The sequence below is a fragment of the Prinia subflava genome, chromosome 23 (assembly GCF_021018805.1).
Source record: "Prinia subflava isolate CZ2003 ecotype Zambia chromosome 23, Cam_Psub_1.2, whole genome shotgun sequence".
NCBI lineage: Eukaryota > Metazoa > Chordata > Aves > Passeriformes > Cisticolidae > Prinia > Prinia subflava.
The window spans coordinates 86,425-106,328 of record NC_086269.1 but is presented as its reverse complement, the minus strand read 5'-3'; the positions used below and the strand labels follow the sequence as shown (position 1 = coordinate 106,328).

The 19,904-nt window shown below is 44.1% G+C and overlaps 1 protein-coding gene across 10 annotated transcripts in view; it reads left to right on the top strand.

Annotated features, from left to right (window-relative positions):
• The first annotated feature begins 7,233 nt into the window (after positions 1-7,233).
• The window catches only part of MAGI3 (membrane associated guanylate kinase, WW and PDZ domain containing 3), a 56,346-nt gene continuing 43,675 nt past the window's right edge, over positions 7,234-19,904 (top strand). For 9 of the 10 annotated variants that reach the window (XR_010082899.1, XR_010082898.1, XR_010082896.1 and 6 more), the window contains exon 1: positions 7,234-7,669. Coding sequence is in view for 5 of the 10 variants with exons in the window: in XM_063418152.1 (XP_063274222.1) it covers positions 7,348-7,669 (322 nt within the window). In the remaining 5 variants the exon portion in view is untranslated. The remainder of the gene's footprint in view (positions 7,670-19,904) is intronic. The other variant, XM_063418153.1, reaches the window with a different exon arrangement.

Sequence of the window (19,904 nt, the reverse complement as noted above, 5' to 3'; positions counted from 1 at the left end):
ACAAGTAATCAGATCCGCACAAGCTGTTGCTCAGAATAACGAAGGCAGTCGTCCTTCAGCTGGGCAAAGCTGATCTGCTCAAATGAGGCTTTCTGCAAGGTTCAAGCAGTTAGAAGACGGACAAAGTGACAAAGTCAGCGATGTCAATAGCAGTCAAAGAAAGCTTGGCTCCGTCAGTCTGAAATCACACCTGGAACACCAGGGGGCGATCCCAGAAGGCTGATCCAGGTAACCCTAGTGCTCCCTCCAAATGTAAGGGGCGGGGGAGGGGGCGGGGGGAGACTTGGTTTTCACTTCCTAACATTCCACTGCTCCTCCCTCATCCCCTTTTCTAGAAGTCAAGAGAATTGTTAGTGTGTTGTTGCAGTTCAGACCCCCTTTCCTCTGTCAGTAGGGCTGGTGGCACTGGAAAGCATAAGACAATGCCTCAGTCCCCTGTCACTGGTTCCAGTCCACTCAGATATTTCAAGGTGTCTATGAAGGACAAGCTCGGACCTCATGTACAGGACTCAGGCTGGGAGGTGATGACTGACAGGAGTGGGCATTAGCTCGGAAGACAATGGATTTTCCTTTTGCATTCTCCAGAGAAGATTGTGCACGGACACAGGGGGATGATAGTGTTACTCCATAAGCTTTGAGTGGTCCTCCTTGTTTCCCCAGCTGCTTAAGAAGCTGATATTCAGTGAAGAGAGAGAAAGTGACTGGTGAAAAGGAGCAGCAGTCAGAGACAATCTGGGGATTACTTTTATGAGACAGAGACTGGGATAGGCTTTTGAACTATGCCAGCTATCCCAAATCCCTGTGAACAGGGTTATAAAACTTGACAAGGCTGTTACAGATATTTCAGATCCTATTAAAGATGTAAAACCACTGACAGAGGTGTACTGCTTACAGATGCTAGCTCACTGCTGATGAAGGAGGCTGACAGCAAGGGAAGGTCAAGTAAAGGACTTTAGTGGTTGATGATCAGAAACATACCCAAGTGAGGAGAAATGGTTCAATGGATGGTAGAAATGGTAAAACATCACCAAACCAACAGCTTCTACCATTCCTAATAAATGGATAAATAGCGTACTTTGCCAGTCAGTCCCACATGCAGAGGAGCCTTGGCCTGTGACATCCATTAGCCAGGGTTTTATCCCAGCACAGACCATTCCCAGTCAATAAATTTAGAGCTACAAAGTTGGTCAAGAGATAAGAGCATTTCTCTTATGAGGAAAGGCTGAGGGAGCTAGGCCTGTTAATCCTCAAGAAGGAGCAACAAAGACGGACCTCATCCATGTCTATAAGTGTTTAAAGGAGTGCTGCCAAGAAGATGGACCAGGCTCTGCTTGGTGGTGCCCAGCAATAGGACAAGAGGCAGTGGGCAGAAACTGATCCACAGGAAGTTCCACCTGAATATGAAGAAGAATTTTATATGTGTGGAAGTGACACAGCACTGGAACAGATTGCCCAGAGAGTGTGTGGAGTCTCTCTCTCACTGGAGTTAATGAATGGTCTGTACACAATCCAGTGCCATGTGATCTGGTATGACCCCAATGAAGCAGAGAGGTAGGACCAGATGACCCACTGTGGTCCCTTCCAACCTAACCCATTCTGTGATCTGTAATTCAGTAGCAGTGGCTCTGCCACTGCACCTCCCTGCCAACAGTCCCCTGGTCCTGTCACGCTCAGTCCCTGCTTCCCAAATACCTCAGCCCTGCTTGTTTCTCTCAGCCATGCATTTTACTGCTTTTCTCCAGCCTTGCTTAGTCTTCAAAGCATTAAGCTCTAGATCTAGACTTAAACATTCTGTTACTACATTTAGGCTCTAAATCCAATATGTAGACTTCAAACCCGTGCTGTAATTCTGTACAACCACGTGACCCTCCACTCAGTGTTTGAGTGGGCCTTTATCCCCTCTTTGCATTCATTGGCATTGACGGTTCTTGATCACATCATCTGCGTCCCAGAGTGAGTAGCGGAGGGGTATTTGCTTAGGCTGCTTCTCTATTTACATTGACAAGTCCTCTTAGTTCATCTCATTAACTCTACCACAGCACCCAACCAGACTTGGAGCAGGCACATGTGGAGCAATCTCTACAGTTGTTTTTTTTTTTTAATTTATTCTGGAAGTTTTGACTCCTGTGGGTGAGGCACAGAGGAAACAGCAAAGAAGATGTAAAGTGCTTGAGAGGATATTACTGTATGTATGTATGTCCTTTACATCCCTGCATGACACCTGCTCGCAGAAATTATTCTCTTCTCTGTTTCAGAAGTGCCTGGTTTGTTGTTCTCCTCCCCTTTCTTTTTTTCCTCTTTTTTTGGCCTGCTTGAGGATAACTGAACACTGCTGTCATTGTACAAAGCAGTACAACACAAGTCAGGAGCAGACTCATCCCTTGCCCAAGCTTTTAACCTGTTGGTAATTGTTTGTGTCAAACGAACAAACCATTTTGTGTCAGTTTTCCCCTATATTCTCTGTCACAGGGTTACAGAGCTTCCTTCAGTTGAGGTGTCTTTCATTTCATGAGTGTTAGTTTAAAAGGATTTGTGATGTTTCAGGTGCAAAATGTTGTTGAATATGCAGCTGGAAAATTGAAGCATACTTACTGTCTGATATACTGTAAAATCTTGGTTGAAACATCTAAAATTCCCAGCTCAACACTCTTGCTTTTTACAGGATTATTGAGGAGACATTCAACACTGATCTCTGCTCTCTGGTGACCAGTGGTAATACTGAGAGAACAACATGGAGCTGTGTCAGAGAAGATTTAAGCTGGATATTGGGAAATGGTTCTTTTCCCCAGAGGGTGGTTGGGCACTGAAAAGACTCCCCAGGGCAGGGCAGTTGTCATGGTCCCAAGGCTGCCAGAACTCAAGGAGTGTTTGGACAACACTCTCAATCCTACATTGGTAGAATTTTGGGGTTGTCCTGTGTAGGGCCAGGAGTTGGACTTGATGATCATAGTCTATGATTCTTTGATTCTATTGTATGTAGTGACCAGTAGCTCTGCATTGCTCAAGAATGGTTATTTATTTGTGAAAGAGGAGCAAAGAAGGACATACCATTGTGTGGATGCTGTTCCTGTTGGTACTGCCTCTCATTTGTCTGCTGTGCTGATGTGTTTATAAAATATAGGCATATTTATGGTGCAGCTTTGCATCGGTGAAGCATGCATTGATCCTCATCTACAACCTGCTGTGTTGATACATTCTCCATTCCCAGGTGAGGAGCACAGACACCAGAGATTAGTCAGCCCAGGGTGACAAGGACTTCTCTTGAGGCTTGGGTTTATTCTCTAAGCTTTACAAAATTCCCAGGTAAAGTCTGGCTCTGTGGCAGCTTCTGCTCCTGTACAAGTTAATTTATGACATGTTTAAAAGTCTGCCTTCACATAAATGTATCTTAGGGTCACACAATTTTCAAATAGACAGTCCTGGATATGTCTGTCAACAGAACAGCAAGTGGCTGGCTTTGAACCACTCTTATTCAACTGTGATTTGTTTGTGCTTTCTCAGAGGAATGGAGCTTCCTGAATAATTTGTTACCCTGTGTTTGAGATGAGGGCTCTGTTAGGGAAGAAGTGTGCCCACTGCTGCTTCCTGGCAACTGTTTTTTCAGTTAAAGCAGTGGAGTTAACCATCATTTTGTTAGTTCTCCCAAAAGCTGTGACAACATTGTGGTCAGGTAGTGGTGTGAGATAGTCAGAGCTCCTGTGTGCCCAGTCACCAGGAAAATAGGAAATAACACCCTTCTGCATAAACAAATGCCTGCTCTGTATCAGTGCAACTGGCTTTCATGCTTCTGAGGCTTTCATGCAACTGGCTTCATCCTTGCTGAGGATGAAGATTTTGTGTTTGTGCATGTTGTGTGAGCATTTTGCCTCTGTGGGGGGTCTCTTACCTGTAAGCACAAGACCGCTGACCTACACGTCACACCAAGATTTGAATGGCAAGCATTGGGCACGAGAGAAAGGACTTCAGAGGAGTCCCAATGCACCACCATAATTCCTTTTCTAACCACTCTGAGAAAGTATGTCTTCATGCTCTAATTAAACAGTGGTTTGACATGTTTTTGCTGTTTTGATTGCCTTTGAACTTTCGCAGTGTGATAAACAAACTTTGCTGCCTTGCCTACCAAAAGTTGTGCTGCCTTGAAGCAGTTTATGTCCTTCATTCTGATGTGGCAGATATTAGCACCCTCTTTTTGTGGTATTCTACGTGTGCTGATGCCAAGAGCAGAGTGGAATGGCAGCTGCCATAGTGTGATGGGTGATGAACCAGGGATGATGGAGCTCTGACGTTTCTTTGATGGCCCCTTTTAACTCACTGAGAGCTCCAAACATAAATGATTCCTCAGCCCTCGCGGTAGGCTGGCACTGGTGGGGATGCAGGGCATGTTTCCTTCTGATCATATCCAAGGCTGTTGCAGCAGCCACTTCATGTTTCTGGGATTGGTGATGAGTAATCTGGAACAAGGAATGAGAGCAGGACAAATGGACTAAAATTGTCAGCCAGTTCCCAAGCAGCCTGTACATGTTTCAAAGTTTGTTCCTGGAGAGCAGTAGAGCAGGTCCTATGGGGTGACATGCTGTGTGGGTAGGGCTATCCCAAACCCCCCCAGCGACCTAGGGGGGCTGCCCCAACCTCCAGCAGTGTTCAGCCCAGCAGAGGTGACAGTGGGGTTGCTGGGGCAGCGCTCCAAGGAGCCCCACAGGCTTTGGTCATTATCTGAGAGCAGTGCCACACATCTAGATTAGTCTGTGGTGCCACACCATCCACATACCAGGTGCTGAAGAGGAGATGGGGGATCAGCAAGTGCTGCAGAGAAAATACATTCAGCAAGTCTATTTTCTCTCTCAGAATACCATGAGACTGGCAAATAGAAGTGCAGCTCCAGAAGAGGATTATGGTTAATGTGATGTACAATGAACCTGCCCAACTTACTGGCATCATAAAATTTGCAACAATTAGGCAGCTTGTTTTGGCTTTAAGTTTATATGGGAGCATGCTGTTAAAGACAATGGCATTTTCATTGCAGAACAGCAGTTTCATGACTTGGTTTTTTTACCAGTGTTATTAACTGGCACATCTCAGCATTTTTGGAGCTGTCCCCCATTTCAGGTGTGTAAATGCACTGGGCATTTCAATCCAAGGTTTGAAGACTTGGCCAGTGAAAAGACTGAGTTGCATTTTCCTAAGGTGAGGGGTGGACAAACCTTCTGCTTAAGGGGATGGATAAACTTCCAACCCTGAAGCCAAAAGGACACTCATCTCTTCCTTGAGATGTTCACACTCAATACACAGGACTCTGTATTCTCTGGAATATTTTCTGGCAAAGCTACTGTCAGAAGCTAATAAATTACAGCTCATGCCTGATGTCACAACTCCCATGTGAAAAACTGAAGGCTGGTTTTGAACAATGTGACAGTGTCCCTTTCAATGTCCAGTTCACAAGCACCATAAAGCTTTTAGCCTTCTTGCTTTCATTCTGCAAGTGTGAAAGAAAATTTATCTCTAGCAGTTTTTTCCTTGCCAGTTGGTAGGCGGCCCAAAGTGCCTCAAACAGCAGTGAATACAATGAGCTGAACCTATGCTTCTTGCAACCCGGAGGCACTACACCTCAGATGTATTGGAAGCATTTGGTTAATATCCCCAAACAAGTTTGGATTACATTGTTTTACCCCAGCATGCATAGCTTTATTATAAGATTGGTGTTCTTCTGACTTCTTTGCAAGCATTCTTGTTTTTTTTGGTAAAAGCCATTGACTAACAGGCCTTAAAGGTAAACAAGTCTCTAAGAACTGGAAAATTCCTGGTTGCAGAAGTTACTGCTTTTTGTTATGAGCAGGTTTCTTAGTGGTTTCACTTGCTGCTATTCACCGTTGCAAAATTCAGTGTTGAAATCTGATACTTCTAACACACCGCGTTGTCCAGACTGAGGTGAACACAAGGACACACAAATGGGAACAAAAATCCATTGTTTTACAACTCAGCAAACATTCTTTAGGCACTGCAGGCACTAGCTTCTTCACTTCCTCCTACAGAAAGGAAAGCAGTATTTGAGTCACACCTCTTTATTTGCAAACAGTGGCAAGGTTATACCTTCTCTGGACTCAGGGTTTTTTGCAGCCCTGCTGCTCCTTAAGGACTTCAGCCCACTGAGCACAGCTGGAGCCTTCAAGACACTCCTAAAACATTGCAGACATCACAAGAGATTTTCAGTGGAAATTCAGCCTCTGATTAAGAGAAAAAAAAAATTGAGGACTGGGCAGTGAAATTTGCAATTTGGACCAGAAAGCTTTCAAAGGATTAATTTCCAGCTTTTATGGCAGTGACATTGATTTTGAATTAACTTTCTGTGGTTCATACTTTTTTGTGTTTCCTTTGTTTAGCAGGTGTGCGCTGCTCCCAAATGCTGAGACGTGCACGGCACATACCTGGTGTGTAATCTGCACCTGGCATGAGTTAATTGCTATGCTGAGATCTGTGAATCACAGCTAAATAAACAGGCTCATGTGAGGAGAAAACCCACTGGATTTGTATTTTCCAGTTGAAAAAGCATCTGCATGTTTACATCTAAATTGTACCCACTGTTCTGAGCTCTGCTTTGGCCAAAGGTGCTCAAGCTACTTTGAACCAACTGGTTCCAGTGGCAGTAGCCGTGGGAATGGTGGGAACACACAGGAATGGTGTGTCTGCCTGTCTGGTTGTGCAGGCACTAAACGCAAACATGAGAGTGGATCGTAGACACCCCACCTCAGCTCTCACACGCACCTCAAACCCAGCTGCCAAGGGGGCAGCTAAGGAGTGATCCTGGCTAAGGGTAAACACTTCCTCAGGTAGAAGCTAACTGACGGCTCTTAGCTGAGTGAAGGCCCTGGCTGAGAGCGGCTACGGTCTGAGGAGAGATCCTACGCAACGCAAGCAGGGAGGAGACCCTGCTGCAACGGGCGCTGGCTGGGGGGCTCCGGGCTTAGAGGACACACCGGCCTGGGCGGGCATTGCCTGAGGGGCTCCTTCCGGGCGAGGGGGCCACATCCGGAACGGGCGGCGGCTCGTAGGGGAGTCCCGGCGAGACCACGTCCAGCCCCCTCCACGCCCCGCCTCAGCCCGGCCCAGCTGCCGCGCTCCCTACGACCGGCAGCCTCGCGCCAGGGGTGTGTCCAGGACGCAGCGGGGGCGTGGCAGGACAGGAGGGGCGCGGCCAGTGAGGCAGGCAGCGGGCGGTGGAGACGGGAAGGGCGGGGCCTGGAGGGGTGGGGCCGACGAGGCGGGGCCGGGGCGGCAGTCGGGCGGCAGCCGCAGCTGGGGCGGGAGCGGCGGCGGCGGCGCGGGGTAGGTAGCGTCGCCCCGTGGTGCGGCATGTCCAAGACGCTGCGGAAGAAGCGGCACTGGCTGAGCAAGGTGCAGGAGTGCGTGGTGTCCTGGGGCGGCCCAGCGGGCCCCGACCCCGATTTGCTGCGCGGCGGCGCCGAGCGCGGCGAGTTTCCGTACCTGGCGGGCCGCCTGCCCACGGGCGGCGAGGGCGCGCCGGGCCCTGCGCTGCTCTCAGGCAAGGCGCCGGCGCCGGGGGACGTGCTGCTGGAGGTGAACGGCACCCCGGTGAGCGGCCTCACGCACCGCGACACGTTAGCCGTGGTGCGGCACTTCAGGGAGCCCGTGCGCCTCAAGACCGTGCGCCCAGGTGAGTACCCTCCGCCGGCGATCTGTACCGAGGCCCTCTCGCCGCCGCCCAGCCGGCCGCGCGTAGGCCCGGCCGCGCCGGCGCCCTGCGGGGCGACGGGAGGGCCTCGGCGGGAAGCAGTACCCGGAGGGAACCGGGGGGAAAGCGAGGCGCAGGTGCTGCGCTGGGAAAGTTTCCGCGGCTTGGGAAAGGCGCCACTGCCGAGGGGAGTGATGCGGTGAGGGAGGCGGTCCCACAATCCCGGTGCGGCCCCGGGACGTTACTCGCTGCCCCGGCCAGTCCCGGTGGCCTCCCCCAAGGGTCCGCTCCCCGCCCGGAATGCTCGGCTCCGCGCCGCTGCGATGCGGTGTTTGTGCGGGTGTGACCCTCGCGGGGCTCCGGGTGACTCAGTGGTCCCCGGAGGGTCCGGTGCCCGCGTCCTCCTCTCAGAGGTGCAGGAGGTGTTTTCCGTGGTGTTTATATAATCCGCTGCTTGCAGAGGTTGAGGGCGGGTGGGGAATGGCCGGGATGGAGCACCGGAGCGCCGTCGCTCTATCCTGTTTGTTTCCCATTTGGCAAAGACAAAAACCCTGAGAACAGACTCTGGCTGTTCTTTTTGTCCACGTATTTGTATTATTTTTCAGTACACTTCAATTAACTAATGCTTGTGGTAATATCATACTTATCAATGTGCCTGTTAAATGTCAAATTAATGCTGAATAGTGACACAGCTGCATGAATTGATTCCTGAGCTCTGCTTTCTTGGTCAGGCAACCCAGATGTGAGCGTGCTGCCTTATTAAGAAGGTGTCTTGGGAAAAAACATTTTTCTTTGAATCCCAATGGATATCAGTATTTCCATGGCTGGGATCTATAACATTTCTCATAGAGCTTCTTTGCTGAACACTTGTTCTTCTTTTGTAACTGCTGGGTGCTATTTGACTTCATGTAATACATATTTTAAGTCGGGTTTTCCTTGTTTGACCACTAATGGAAAGTCATCTTCCATATAGAGACTGTCCTGTTAATGGTCTTCGTTCATATAACTTGCTAAATTAAGAAGGCTGGTAGGTTTTGAAAGAGGTCTCAATTTTAAAAATCGAAAATTCTTTCTGAAGGAAGAGAACAGAAAAGAACAATCAGCTGCAAGTCAGATGTGAACTAAGAGGGACAAATTGTTTAAAATAGAAAATATTTTTGTTTAAAATTAATTTTGCTTAAAATTTAAATTGTTTAAAAATTTTTAAAATGAAAATTAATTTGTTTAAAAATTGTTTAAAATAAAAAGAGGGACAAATTGTTTAAAATAGAAAATCTCTTTTTAAAAGAGAAAGCTTGTGGAAGAAGAAACTATAGTTCAAAGGGAATTCTTGTATTTACTATGGCAAGAAATAGGGATATTCTTGTGCTGGGAATTTCTGTCACGGAGATGTCAAACTGTCAAAACTGGTAGAAAATATTTAGAAGAAGTTTCTGCAATTAACAGTAGAAAATGGCAAGAGCCAGGTGATGTTCTTGAGGACTTCCAGTATTCAAGTATTAACAGTAGTGTGTTACCTGTTCATTAAATTCTGGGTGGTATGGAAGGGCTGGGAGTGGGCAATGTTGCTACGGCTTTCGGACGGCACAGAAATAACAACATGACTCTCCATGATGGTAAAAATGAGAGCAAACTTTATTCTTCTAAATTCTACTTTTATAGAGTAGTTCGGTACAAAGAACATGATTGGTTATTCAGCGTCTACACCCTTTAGTAAACATTTCTTTCCAGTAAACATGTTGGAAAAACACCACCTGCAGAGGGTTTTTCACTTCCCAAGGTTTGTTTGAATTCCTCCTTTAGATTTCTCAGGCTAACATTAGAAAATTGCTCGTCTGCCTTTCACACAGACACTGGCAGAGCCTGAAGCCTAAATTCAGACCAATGTCAGGCCCACATGGGAATATAGACTACTGATGGGAAAAGGGTCCAGAAGATCAACAGAGGCTGCCTGGTGATTCCAGCAAGTTGGTTAAAATTTGAGTTAAGAGGGAGAATATTGGGCATGTGAACCAATGCCACTTAATGAGGAGAGGTGGGCTGCTTTCACTGGCTGCTTTAATTAAATGCAAGTATTTTGGTGAGGTGGATTTTCAAGTAGGCTTTCAGTAAGGTATCTCTGACTTGGATGAGGCCCTTGCTGAATGAGCATGGTGTGGCAGTGTAGCTGCAGAAATACAAGAGCAGAATTCTCCTGTGGCTTAATAACTGGTTAAAACAGAGGAATGGTTTTTTCAACAGAAGAAAACCACTGCTGAAGTCTTGCAGGGACCTGTGCTGTTTAGCATAGTCATCCAGAGCTTGTAAACCCATCGCTGGTGAGTTGTACAAAGAGAAGTAGCATTTTAGTGCTGATTTTATATAACTTTTGGAGCAGATCGAACTGAATCTTCAGATCCAGAATTTTTCCCATACTGGAACATATGTACCACATCAGATAATTTTTGCAGTCATCTTCTCTGTTAGATTTAATGTCCTTAAATATCGTATTTTAAAACATTCTTGTTTTTGGTTGTTTTTTGCAAAGCTGCCACAGCTGCTCAATGGCAGTTTTCCAGTCAGGGCATATGTAATTGAGAAAGTTGTTGACAAGGCATTCTCTGTGAAGACCTGTGACTTTGAATTTCACTTCCCTTTTGATCCAGAGCCATCCAAACCTGCCAAGTTTTGGAAGGCATCTGGGAAGATGTGTGGGACCATGTGGGTGGTTGACATGAAGGGAGTGAGGACCAGGAGCTGGTGGTCCCTGGTAGGCTCATAATATGTCTGAATTCTCAAAGATGTGTAATTGTGTTACTGCATTTCAAGGTCCTGTGTTTTGTGATTTTCCCCAGTCAAAACTCAAACCATCATTTGAAAGGCATGGAGTGCTCTGCCAGCAGACCTTTGTGTGCTCCATGGCTCTTCAGGCTTGGGTGCTAATTGGGACAGAAGTCTGAGGGGATCCAGTGTCAGGGTTTGACAGTGAGGAATTTGTCCGCTTGAATTTGAATTGTATGGTGTTTGTATGATCTTGATGCTCACAGTCTGCCTCCGCATTTTAGAAGAGTGAGTTTGCTGCTCCATCTTCCAGGTGAAGTCTGTGCAGATGACCCAGTGGCCTTGAACAGATTCTGGTCTGCTTTAGTTCAAGTCATAGTATAGTCAGTCCTTCATTAAAGGCAATAACAGCTTTAGTTGAAAGCAGTAAAATCTGTCTGTGATATTTCTTGCAGGCTCATAGAAGATTTGAAATGGAAATTTCAAGATGCTGTTTAGGCTTGTTTGGTAAGACACTTGAAGGATATGAATGTTAATTTGAACACCATCTGGTAACTGCACATCACAAACGATGGACCACTTTGTTGATGAAGAAATTTATCCTTCCCATTCTCGTTCTGTCTTTATTACAGAATTACAAAACCAACTAGATTGGAAGAGACCTTTGAGATCATCAAGTCTAACCTGTGACCTAACACCGTCTTGTCAACCAATGCCATGGCCCAAAGTGCCACTTACAGTCTTTTCTTAAACACCTCCAGGGACGGTGACTCCACCACCTCCTTGGGCAGCCCATTCCAGTGCCCAGTCACCTGTTCTGTGAAGAACTTCTTAATCCAACCTGATTAGCTGAGGAGGGAGAACAAGACCAGTGTGCTAGGGCTGAGTATTGTGTCCCAGGCGAGGATGGTCTCAAGTGTGTGCAGACTAGCCAGAAAATCCATGGGTCCGGTATCAGTAGGCATTGACTCAGCATAGTCTGTGGAAGGCCAGTGTTGAGTACTCTGCCAAGTGGCACTTGGGACTGATACTGGAATCGAAGCTGTCTAAATAAAACTTAAATTCTAGATGAACTTTGAGATGGTAACCATACCTCTGTTTGTTCATCATCATCATTATCATATTGATTAGATGAGCAAAGCAGCCATACAGAGAGCTAGGGCAGCTTGTGCAGTGAGATATCTGTATGTATCTGCCCGGGGCCAGCTCGTCCTAATGAGTCCATTTGTATTTTAGCCATGCTTGGGAAGTACTGGTTTTCAGCTAGTTGCCTGCTTACATGCATTCAGACAACGGCTGCTGGGTGCTCAGGGACCTTCCCTGTCTGGTGTTATTTGGATTAGGGTATTAGCCTTGTAACTGGCTGGTGCTGCTGCAGGGTCTTCTATTTCCATTAGTAAAATAGAATGTTCTAGTCATAACCATGGTATTTGAGTGCTAAGTTCATCCTCTATAGGTACGTACCTTCCTTCTGGTACCTGAAAGGAACCAACAAGAAAGATAGATATTTTTGTAAGCATAAGTAGTGATAGGACAAAAGGGAAAGGATTCAAACTGGAAGACAGTAGGTTTAGGTTAGATATTAGGAAAAAAATATTTGCTGTGAAGCTGGTGAGGCACTGAAACCAAGTCTCCAGAGAAGCTGTGGCTGCTCCATTCAAGGCCAGGTTGGACAGAGCTTGGAGAAGTGTGGTTGAGGCATAGAACTTTGATGGTCTTTAGGGTCCCTTCCAACCCAAACCAGTCTGTGATTCTGTGATTTGTAAAATCTATGGTTGCATGCATATTCAAAGCATTAGTGCAGAGGATGAGAGGATTGACAGGTGGATGTACTCGTACCAAACTGATTTTTTATGAGTCTGTGGCCTTATATTCCCAAAGAGCTTTCCCAATCAAAATCTAATATAAGCTTACAAGAAGACAACTTATTGCTGGATCCCTTTTTTCACATGACTATGATGGATCCCTAATGCCTCTGTTACCAGCAGGAGTTAATGGGAATGTTATGACTCGGTTTGTGCATGGTGGGGGGTCCTTTCGCTGAAGCAGAATGAATGAAAATGGTGACAAATCCAGTGACTCAGAGCAGGATTCAGCACTTGGGACACAATATTCGAAGCCAAGTATCTGAGGTTCATTTACATTTCTTCTTGTGCTTGAGGTAGGCACAAAGCCTCTGTGTGGGGGTAAACATTTGCATATGTAGCAATTAAGGCAGAGAGGAGGATGAGCCACACTCCCTGGTGGCTTTCACAAAATCAGATGAATTCTAAAGGTGCCATGTTGAAACAGAGACCAGAGTACATACACTAGGATAATTTTGCCTCTCAGAGGAAAGGCATTACCATAATTCTGTGTTTCTGTGGAAGCTGGCAGTGGTCCAGCTCCACAGTGGAAGAGAGGAATGTGTTACTCAGGAAGCCTGAGAAGCTGTGCATCAAGCTCAGGTCCCACAGCCCTTGGTGGGTGTTGGGTAGAGTCTACTGAGTGTTGCTGTGGAAAACTGCCTTCCTTGCTTGAGAGTTAATGGGGAACTGACCCATTCTGGACTGCAGAGGAAACTTTGAGTCATTTGACCACGCTACAAAAAGCCCAGAGCATACAGGTCTGCTGTAATGAATGGAGGTATCCCAGTTTCATCAAATGATGCTGTCTTGAAAAAGAAAACTGAAAGGGAAATGCTTTCTGCTGGAGGCTGTTGTTTCTCTAAAACTATCCTGTAGCAGTTTAGGAACTGCGTTGCACAAAAAGCTTCCATCTTAAATGTATGGATGCAGAGGACTATTAAGTGCTAATACCACTGGGTATTAGGACGTTCACGTAATTTATAACTTTGCTTCTAATATTCTTCTTTATGTAGGTGTACTCTTGACATAGACCATATTGCCTTTCATTTCACATACTTCCTTGTTAAAATTTGACTGTGATGAGTGCTGTGGTAATGATTGCACCAGAAATGCCCTCTAATGATTCTGCTCTTTCTTGATGTGGTCATTTCAGATGATAAGGAGGCCTCATGTAGCTTTTGCGACTAATTTGTACTTTTCTGTGCCCTTCAGGAGAACTGTTTTCTTCCCTGTTTCGATCCTTGGTGTCTCTCAGGAGAGACCCTGTAGGATACTGCATTTAGCTGGAATGTGTGACAGGGCAGGTGGTGCTATCTGTGGTCTCCAAACCCACCTCTTCGGATCCCCTGTTTTAGGGGAATCAGATTTTCACTGGGACTGTACAATCAAACACTTGTATTCCAGATATTCCAGGAAAGAACTTTCCTTGTTCAGGTAGATAGTTTTCATTGAACATCTTCCATATATGTTTATGTTGGGTTTTTACTAAGCCCCCACCAACCTTAGGTGTTCATGCCAGCAGAGATCTTGCATAAAATCCCTGAAGAGTAATTTTGCTGCTACTCTGCAACGGCAGGAGAGTTTTTTTATCTTTGAATGAAGGCAAGAATGAAATAAAGATGAACCTTTATTGGAAGTAATGATTTCAACAGCAGATTTCATCTCAATGATTTTTATGTGGGTATGACTTCAATTCTTGGCTGGCTTTAATGAAATGCTAGTGAATTGTAGAAAATGGTCGTATTTTATCTCAGAAGATGCAATATTGTTAATTTTTTAAAGGAGGTTTCATTTTGCTTTGATAAAACAAAGACACTTTGAAACTAAACTGTCTTTTTGGAAGCTTCCTAAAGTAAACAAGTGATGCTCATATAACTTGCTATGGACTTTGCTCATTTATTATTGAAGCATCTGCTTCAAGTTATTTTTTAACTGCAAAACTTAACAAAAATGAATCTTAAAATGTGACAAGGATTGTACATTCAAATTGACAGGTGAAAAAAATTCCTCTAGTTTTCATTGTTGCTGTGTTTTAAGATCTCTAAATTCATTCTTCTGGTTCTTGTTTTTAATTCGCCATGCTTCCTTTTAAGAAATATCTTGTTGCATTCATGGGCTGTTAGTTAAATTGCTTCTTGTTTCCCGAACAGGAACAATTTTCTTCTTCAAAGCAACCGTATTCTTGAGAATACAGATTTGAATTCAGAAAAATTGGAGCTCTTTGTATTTGTGAGTAAATTCCTTATGTAGTCCTGCTGAACAGAAGGTGAAGGGGAACATGCAATAGGAAGATTGCAGACTTGGGTTGATCTGCTACATCATCACAAAAATCAGAATTCTTACTAATTTGTCCTCTCTGTTAATTGATGTTTGTGTTAAATTGATCTTTTTTTGGGCCCTCTGTGGGTCATGGTGGGAATGATGTCTACTCCCAGGTGCTATTTCAGCAGAAGTTTGATACGATGGCTTCCAATCTGATCAGCTTTCAAAAGCAGGAGCAAGTACTTCAGGTGGGAAGGGTGTTTGTCAAGGAGACGGTAAAGGCGCTATTGGTGACAAAGGGAGTTGTAAAACCTGTGTAAAGCTGTCCCCAGTTGTTTAAGGTGCAGATGCAAGTAATTATAGCCATGTTCTGTCATTAGTCATTAGTGTGGCTTTCAACATGAAACACAATCACAGAATCTTTTGTTCAGGCATGTATCACTGTGCTTATGCAACCTGTTAAAGTAAAGGTTTTATGTGGAAATGTGATTCTGTTTGCAAAGCACAGCCAGGTTGCTAGTTGTAACTGACAGCAAGCTTTTAAAATGTGTTCTCAGGGCTATGTTTAAAAAGCTTGCTTAAAGCTACTTTACAATATGTATGATTCTCAAGCCTGTAATTTTTTATGGATTGGTGATTGCTCTCAGTTGAATGCAACTTCTTCAAATTGAAAATCACTACTATGTTTACTGTCCGTCCTGTATCGCTCTTCACTTGCTTAATAGTGTAGTTCATATGGCTTGATCCATTGTAAATTATTTTCCTGAGATACAGTTAAAAAGTGAAATCATTTAAGCTCTAAATTGCCATGTCTCTTCAGTTACTTGTTAAAAAAAAAAAAGTAACTCTATCAGATCATGAGTGGTAGTTCTTACTGTGTTCTATTTTGGTGCTGTTTCATTATTGCCTTTGGTAATAAATACAATCAGCCTGGCAGCTGGTGACTGATGAATATGGATTGGAGGTGCTATATAAATATCAGAAGTATTCTGGGTTTTGTAGTCTGGAAATGCATTTTCCATCAGCATGTTATGAAGTATTCTTTCAAAAAGGTGGTGGAGGCAATTAACAAGGTTAATGTGATCATGTGAATTGTCTGTCAGTATTTCTTTTCTTACATCCACTGCATTCAGAGCTAGTGAAGATGAAATCCAGACTGGTTTGCCCTGATCTGAAAGCTTAACAAAATCTGACTACAACCACAGCTGTAGTTGAACAAAACTGAGTTGGTTTGGTTAAGGCTGGGACTGTCCAGGACTGTCTCTGGCTCTGGTTGGAGAAGCTGCAACCATCACTGTCTCTGCTGTGGCACAGGTGTATGAGTATTAGGGAGTACGTTGAGGATGACTGTTCACCTTATGTCAGTGAGGCAGAAGTAGAAGTATCACCAGCGAAGAAAGATGTCACCAGCCTGGAAAAACTCCTGTGTGGTGAGACAGAGGTGGAATTACGATACAAAGGAAATAAGTGGTGGGTATGCAGGAACAGCACAAAAGAGAAGGATTAGGAGTTTGTTGCTCTGCTCTCACAGCAGAAATACTAGGCTATAACCCACAGCAGGCAATTCCTGATAGCAGGAAATGTCCTCAGGTATGTGACATGCAGAGACCATCCCTGGAGTTGGGCTCAGCAAGGTTCAGTTGTTGTTTGAATTTGCTTGTAGCACTTACAATTCTAATGCCTTGTACTTGCTGATTAATAACTGTGTAGGAAGGCACAGATGTTCAGGGCTTTTCTGGTTTGATCCCAGTATACCTTCGAACTGGAGACATGGAAATGCTTCCCTCTTGTGCTGGATGTTATTTACAGCTTTCTCTTTTTGTCAGCTGAGTAGGAGCTGATGGAGGCCTTGTACCTACAGACACCCCTTGTGCTCCAGGTGTGCCCAGCTGAGGGGGGAGTGTGTCCTGGGCTTTTTCAGTGAAGTTGGAACATGGTAATCCTAGAATCACAATGGTTTGGGATGGAAGGGACCAGGGACACCTTCCAATAGACCAAACCACTCGCAGCCTCACCCAACATGGCCTGGAACACTTCCAGTCCTCCCATCCTTTGTTGGACTATATAGACTTAGATTTCTGTTTGGGAGGAGTGTAGAAGTCAGAGACAGGGTGTGAAGACAGGCTGGTCCTGTGGATCAGTGTGATGTTTACTCCATGTTGGATTCTTGTAGTTTTACAACACTCAGTAGCTGAATACAGACCATTACAGGTTTATGTAAAAACACTTTCAGAAGCTTTTGGCTTGAGATGAATCATAGATTAAACACTGTAGTCATTTGAAAGAAAGAAGCAGCTCCCTTCTACTCCACTAAAAATCCACACACGTTTTGAATTCTCTTCAGGATTCAGGGTGTCTTCTTGGATACCCCCTTGGCTTGGCAAAGGTTTCTCAACCTGTTTCTGCAACTAGTTTTCAGGTCAGAAAGGAAGAGACTGTGGCACTGCGATGTAGGGATTCTGTATCCGCTCATGGTGGGGTAAGAATGAGCTGTCTGTGCCTTCCTGATCCTTCCTGCTGCTGAAGAGGAACACTGATGGTCTGGAATGCCAGCAGAACCCTCTCAGCAGTTCTCCATCCAAGGTGGGAGCAGGGCACAGTGGCCTAAACACCAGTGTTGTGTTTAGCCAGAAGAAACATACTAAAGAACAGATGAGAGAAAAAATTCTCACCGAAGGGGTTGCTGAATTACTGTTTGATACAGTGATATAATTTATCAAATTGTTAGCGGATATACTGTTAGGATAGAACAGTTTTTTCCTCTGGAGCAGTAACTTTCCACTTGTTTTTCTGAATGATCCAATGTCACCAACTTTTGTGTGGCAAACTTAAGTCTTGAAATCCGTCTGCTCCTTGCAAATGTTTCACTACCACCATGGGAGTCACTTGAGGCATCTCAGTCTTCAGCAGCCTCAAGCTGGGCCCCACTGCTGCAGGATGTCTGAGAGTGCTGCAGCTTCTGGTGAATGACCAGAAACGTTCCCAGAAATAAATTTAAATATGGAGTTTAAGGTATTTGAGTTGGTTTTAGAGTATTTGCAAACATGTCTGTGTTAGCTCATTAAATCAGGCAACTGGGTGAATCCAGATTCTTTAATTCTTGGTATTCTAAGAAAAAAAAAACTTGATTTGGTTTTAGGTATAAAGAATGTAGTCTTGTAAGTCATTGAGAATGAAATTCCTAGGGTGGCTGTTAGTAAAAGTTATAAAGAAATAGACAAAGCAGCTGATAGGCTGATAGGCAACTTTGTGCTTTTCTTTGTATTATGCTTTTAACAAAGTTAACTTAAAGATAAAAAAATGAAATATGTGTTTGAGTATGGTCTAGTGGAAGGTGTCCCTGGCCATGGCAAGGAGTGGAGCTGGATGAACTTTAAGGTTCCTTCTAACCCAAGCACTGTTGGGATTCTGTGATGTGATCTTTAGATAACTGGGTGGTTTGCTGTCTAGTTTAGTAATCCTTTTAAAAGTATTGTGTCTCTTCAGTAGTTGTAGTTTAGTCAAACTTTAGGAAAAAGCACACATGGTGTCTTGGGTGTGCACTGTGGATTCTGGACACACAACATGCAGCAGGGGAGGGATGTTCAGCATAAAACTTAGTCAGTCTGGGCAGGAAAATCACTCTCTTAAAAACTAACTGAAACACAAAGCAGAAGTGCCTGTTTTCGTATAAGATTTCCTTTTCCCTGCAGGAGTTTTTGGAAGATCACAGCAAAAGTGTAACTGAAGCAGAAGTGAGGGCCATGTGCTGGGTCTGGCACGTTTCTGGTGTTTGTGCAGCTGGTTTTGCCTACCAGCTTTGTCCTGCAGCTGAGTATAGAGGTCCATATATGTAACTTACTTCTTATTTTGCTGACATTATTAAAAACCAAAGCATAAACCCATTGATAAATAATTTGAACTTGGTGCAAGTTGATATGCTGATGAAGTAATTCTCTCTTATACTAAGTCTTTTGTATGAAAAATCTGGAATTTTTCTATGATTTTCATTCTATGGATTTAAAAATTATTTTGACACAAATTTTTCCCCAAATAGACAACAATAACACCCAAACCACTTAAGCCACCCCCCACTTTGAAGTTTCATTGCCTGGAGACACAACTTTGCTTTGGTTATACACCAGATTTGCCATGACCTTGTTGCAGCAAAAAGCAGCAGAGTGTGCTGGTACTATTCATTAAATGCAAGAGGATTAACATCCAGTTTATTTCCTCTAAAACCACAGAACTATCAGGAAATAACTAAGCCCTAAAGTTTTAAGTTTGTAGAAATGATTTCCTCCTAATGCATGTACTTGGGGGGAGAGTGGAGGAATTTCAGAATCCTGTTATGTAAAAGAGAGGCAGAGCCCTGTATTAATCCCAGGGAATTATGTTTAATGGCTTGTTTCATCCTGTATTGGTCTAAAGAATTCCTCAAAAATCAGCTGACCAAAAGTGCCAGGGAAGTATTTTTACTTCTGGTGCTGCAACTATTATCTCTCAGTAATTTCACTAATCTTCTTTGCAGTGAGATTAGATTGGAAATGCTTTGGTGCAGGGAGGACCTGTTTGTGAAAACTGCTTGGTACTGTGGGTGCCATTGAGAGGAAGTACCAGTAAGTAATCAAATGTGGTGTTCCAGTGTTAAGGAATGTATTGAGAGATGTATTGCCTTGGCTAGTTGACAGGGCTTCCTTGGATGATGATGTTTGGAACATAAACTTTAATGAATTGTGTTTGGCATATAAAAAAATACTCATGGCATAAGTTTGACAACAAAATTACTGTGGTTTTCTTTCGTAGTGAGTGTTGGTTCCTGTTAAAAAAAAAAACCAAACATTTTTAAAAATAAAAATTGTTGTAACCTAGACTATTCTGTGATGGTTCAATGGTTCTATGACTTAAGATCTGACATATTCAGATGCCGCTTATGCATGTACTTCTTGTTTTACATGGCAATAATATGACCTATATACAACTAAAATATTTTTAAATGTATTCCCTGCTAGATGAGGTATGAACTGTGAATGTGTGCAGCTGGAGGTTAAATCATGCAGAACAGCTGAGGTAATAACTTGTGCTGTGTCCTCTTACACATTTTGCAGAAGGCAAATAGTTATGTCCTTGACAGACTTGGATACTATTATTAAACCCTATTTAGTGGTTTATTTACAGGAAATAAACAGCAGGAAAACAGTTTTATTCAATCCAGGGCCTGAAGTACGGTCATGTTGTGGAATTATGGACTGCACTTGACTCTAAATTGCAGGCTTTCCTCTCTGCCCTACTTACTCAGTCTAAAAAAACCTAATCCTGTGGATTTTATTTCCCTGTCTGTAGGGAAGCAGTGAGTAATTACTTTTCTG